This window comes from Solanum verrucosum, unplaced genomic scaffold, assembly GCF_900185275.1.
Source record: "Solanum verrucosum unplaced genomic scaffold, falcon-dt-bn FXZP01000229.1, whole genome shotgun sequence".
Taxonomy (NCBI): domain Eukaryota; kingdom Viridiplantae; phylum Streptophyta; class Magnoliopsida; order Solanales; family Solanaceae; genus Solanum; species Solanum verrucosum.
The window spans coordinates 6137191-6142441 of NW_026020011.1; the positions used below are offsets into that span (position 1 = coordinate 6137191).

General features: G+C 29.2%; 1 protein-coding gene across 1 annotated transcript; it reads right to left on the reverse strand.

Moving 5' to 3' along the window:
• On the reverse strand, positions 1-4123 carry LOC125819999 (peroxidase 46). The gene is made up of 4 exons (XM_049499413.1): positions 3794-4123; positions 2695-2874; positions 1888-2053; positions 1-589 (listed from the first exon to the last, which is right to left on the reverse strand). Exons 1-4 carry the CDS (start codon positions 4055-4057, stop codon positions 174-176), a joined length of 1026 nt encoding a protein of 341 aa, XP_049355370.1. The 5' UTR covers positions 4058-4123; the 3' UTR covers positions 1-173.
• Positions 4124-5251: the final 1128 nt, after the last annotated feature.

Consider the following 5251-nt stretch of genomic DNA (forward strand, 5'->3'; position numbering starts at 1 on the left):
CGACAGTGTAATAAATTAACTTATTACAAAATATGAATACATAAAATAAGTTGACACTTCTTGAAAATAATACAATTTAAATCCCAAACTCAAACCTACTTACAAGCCCAAATTATAACAATAGAAACTAACACACAAATAAAATTCTGCTTACTTCACTATATTACCATACATTAATTTATAACCGAACAAGAAGTTCTAACCTCTCCATTCTCTCCAGACTTCACTCCAAGCACAGAAAGTCGCACAAAAGATTGACTCCAACTCCTGAAAAATCCGTCTTGATCATTCGCGAACTCCATGACTCTTTCCTTTGTTCGTACGTCGTTAAATAAAACAGAATCAGATTGAAAAAGCCCCTTATGTTCTATTAAATCTTTGAAATATTGATTGTCAAAAAGTTGAGGTGTTTGAGGATCATTTTTTACTGTAATTGTTGAAGTTGCTGCCCCTGCTGGACATTGTTTTGTTAACTCTGTTGCATATGCTTTGTCTAATGAAGGGTCAATTAGAGTGAAATTGCCATTTGTGTCCACTCTAAAACGACCACTAAATGCATTGCAATGTGCTGATCCTATTGTGTGTGCACCTACAATTTTTGGCATAGAACAAAAGTATTAGTAAAGTTATATACTCAGTGTAGTCGCACAAGTGAGATCTGGGGAGGGTGTGGTGTATGAAGATTTTACATAGTTACACCCAGTGGTGGAAGCCACATATATCTCAGGGTGGTCAATCAAACATTTTTCGTCGAAAAAATTATATTATGTTTATGTATATAGATCGATCTCTACACCTACCTTTGGAGTAGAGAGACTATTTCTGATAGATTTTCGACTCAAGAAAAAAAAATCAGAAGAGTGCAAAGAGAAAAAATATTATGATGGAAGTATTGAAGACAGAAAAGTAGCGACATTAAATAGCAAAAGATAATTGAAGTATAAGAAACAACATCAATGAAAAAGTATTGTTTAATTAGTTTTCAATATCTCTCGCGCATTATACAAATTCTTACCGAAACATGACAAAATAAAATGAAAAAGATTCTAATTTTACGTCTTAAATGAAATAAGTGAACATCGATAGTATATGATTATAAGTTCATTCCATATCGAATCAGGTTGGAATAGGGTTGTATAAGTTTTCAATATGAGAAGGGGTTATTGAGGCCTATCGAAACAATTATATTATGTATATATATATATATATATATATATATGGATCCCTATATCTTTACATTACATTTAAGATTAAGAATACGTGCAATTCGATCTGCCTTTTACAATTCTAAATATTATTTAATGGGAAAAGGATCAAATTTATCGCTAAATTGAGTAACTTTATGGTATATTAAATGTTTGATCTAATATTACACTTTATATGGAATTGAGTCATAATTATTACTCCCTCTGTCCCAATTTATGTGATTCACTTTCCTTTTTAGTCAGTCCCAAAAAGAATGACACATTTCTATATAAAGTAACAATTTAACTATAAAATATCTATTTTACCCTTAATAAAATGATTTACAGTCACACAAATTTCTATCATTCATTTTGGACCACAAGTTTTAAAAGTTTTCATTTCTTTCTTAAACTCCGTGTCGAGTCAAAGTACCTCATATAAAATGGGACGGAGGGAGTATCAGTTGTGAGAAATAAATGACTTTAAATTCTTGTAACCCTACTTAAATTGTAGTACTATCTACTCATAAAGTTTTGTGACCCTAATATTAAAGACTTTTGACTACGTACATTATGAATTTGTCTTCTCACCTTAGAAATTATTGGCATCATTTTAAAAGCTCCAATAAGTTCGATTTCTTAGGATAAAAATTAAAGATCAACGAAAAATAAATCGCATAATTAAATGATATAATATATGTACCTGATAGGATAACAAGATCATCTAAAGAAAGCCCCTTTATAGTAAAAATATTAATCATTTGATCCATTGTGAAACTTGTGTCCACTATATTTGGTCTCACATTTGTTGTCAAACTAATTCTTCCATCTCTTCTTCCTGTTGGAATTTGAACATTTGGCCCTCCTGCCTGTTTTTATAATCATCAAAATAACAATAATTAACACCTTATTCTTAAGCAAATAATTAATTACTACTAAAAAAATCGTGAATTTTCGATGAGCGTTCCCATCAAAACACCATAAAAAATATGAAAACATTTCTGACAAGTCAATTTTCGAATAATAACAAGAACCAGTCAAAAATATGAAAACATTTAATTTTCACTAATCAGCAAAAATACGTATCAAATATGTTTAAAATGTAATTAAAAAGTTCGTAATGATAAGTACAATAATTTTTTTTTCTCAATCTTGGTCTAAATTCTTGAAGACTAGCTAATGTACTAGTCAAAACTCGATAGATAATGAACCTATCCTTATATCCTTTTCCATTTAAACATCAGACTTCTATAAGTGACAAACTAAACAATTTCTTTTATCGCAAATTAAACATGTCACATAAAATTAACATAAGACCATCACACATTAATTAAACAAACAAAAACACACTATAAAAAAAATAGAAATTAACAACGGATAACTTCTATCGCTAAATAATAAAAATTACTTCATCGCCAATCCTTATTTATGAGTAACAAAATATCAAAAAAATATGTTAATTACGAGCAATTTAGGGGGGGGGGGGGTTATAAGTTTTAGAAGAACATACAAATTCAACAGCATCTCTAGCAGCCAAAGCAACAATATCAGCACAAGAAACAGTAAAAGGGCAAAATATTTCCAAAACTCTTTTGGCATTTTCTATTACTGAAAATCCTCCAAGTGATTTGTTTGCTGGATCACTTCTTTCTGTTCCATTTCCTTCTAATAATATAGATGCATCACAACCCTAAAAAAAAATTAAAAAAATTATAATCTTCCTCAATATTTTAGCCCGGGGGCTTTTTGGTCTAGTAGTAAGAGCGCAACATATGATATCAGATGTGTGAGTTAGACACAAGTTACGAGCTTTTAATCCTACTCAACACAAAAAGTAAAGTTTGATATTTAAATGGAGAAGGGTAGACGGGAGGGCCTGTTATTAAAAAAGAAAAAAAAAGGGTCAATCTTTCATATGCTAAAATATTACGTCATTTGCCTTGATTTATATGACACATTTTTCTTTCTATCTTCTTGAAAATGATTAATGTCACTTTTTTTTTATAATAAAAGGAATTTTACTTTAAAATTTCCGTTTCAGCTTATATGAGATAATTTATAAATATGTAACATGTCCACAAACTTTTTAAGTCATTTTATTTTTAAAACTATGTGTCCAATCGAATGATATCATGTAAATTAAAACCAAAAAAAGTATTATTTGAGGAAGAATATAAGAACTTCATCGAATTTTTTTAGATAAAATTAACTTTATTCCATGTTTACACCAAGACCGATAAAATTACCTTAGTAAAGTGTAAATTGAAGTGAAAAGATACATTCCTAGTACTTAATTGCATGCAAATTAGTTATTAGTTAAATGTATATAAAGGACACATATCATGGTATCAATTGTCATAATAATTAAGTTGAATTTAATGGCGCTTCATGATATCCTTCATCAAAAAGTTTTATATATATATATATATATATATATATATATATATATATATATATAACCTTAAATATCTATAGCGAAATTCCTAATTTTGCTAACTATTTCAAATTACCAACATATTGTGACATGTTAGTTGAACGTTGATAATACAAATTTCTTTTATACGAGCGCAATACATATAAGTTAAATCCATAATTACTAGAAAATTTACCTCAACAAAGCAATCATGAAAAAGAAGACGAAGAAGTTTCCCAGGTATAGTTGGATCCATAGAAGAAGCTGATCTCACTGTATTTTTCACCATTAATTCAGCTGAGGGACAAGATAATCCATAAAAATTAAATGAAAGAGTTGAACATGATGTTTTCGAAAAAAATATTAACGAACACAAAAAAACAAGTAACGAAAATTTGTATATTTTTTTGTGTAAACATAGTGTTTGGATTAAATATATTTGTAGTTTGAGTTTCTCCATATATATTTTTGGTGTTACACAGAGCTAATTCCTTTGTGTTTTCAGTATATTGCCCAGTAAAATGAAGGAATATAATAAAAAATAAAAAGAAGAGGAGGAAAGTACAGGTTGAATATTTATGGGTGCATTTATTTAGTTTGGTTAGGTATAGTAAATGAATTTAATTATTTTCTGACAATAGTGGAAAACAGATGAATTCTTAAATAAATAATTAAGTACTTGTGAACATTTATTTTATGAATGTCTTGCATGTTCTATAGTATGATTTGTTCCATACTTTTTAAAAAAATATATTAATATTAATCTACCCCTTTATAATAAGCTAGCTACCAATATTATGATAAGTTGTAACACAAATTGTCATTATCTTTTTTTTAATCCACAATTGCTATTCTTTGAGTGCGCAAAAAATAGATTTAACTCTAGTGCAATGATCTGCTAACTACACAAAAGAAGAAAATTACAGTAAGTCTCGTGTAACAAACTCGATTGAGAGTACATAGAGAATTTTTAACCTGAAACACTCATTTTAGAGATTCTCTGCTTAATCAACTCAAGCTAAGTTATATACAAATAACTTCAATTAATTTCTTGTTTCTTTCACTATGTATGACTAGTTTTAAATCATAATGTACGTAAAGAATATACATATCTTGTTAAACTAATTGGTCTTTTTCATCACAATCTTATATAATCAAAAATCTTCTTGCTCACGACAAGAAAATATGAAATTATCGGTAATCTCCGATTAATTTTTCATTAAAGCTACATTTATTTGGTGTGGTTATGGGCTTATGGCAGTACATCCCTTATTATTAGTCAAGATAGACTAGACTGCATGCTTTAGGATCGATATAATTCTTCTTGAATTTCACGTGAATGTGGGATATTTTGTGCTCCGAATTTCACGTGAACTTAGAAATAAGGTGTCAGATGCAATGTGGGTTGACTTGTAGTATTTAGTACTCATCTGTTCCCCACCTTGGCAGAAATGAGTAATAACTGCCAAGGTGAGGAACAGATGAGTACTAAATACTACAAGTCAACCCACATTGCATCTGACACCTTATTTCTAAGTTCACGTGAAATTCGGAGCACAAAATATCCCACATTCACATGTAATTCAAGAAGAATTATATTGATCCTAAAGCACACAGTCTATCTTGACGCAAACATCAATAATTGATCTAACAA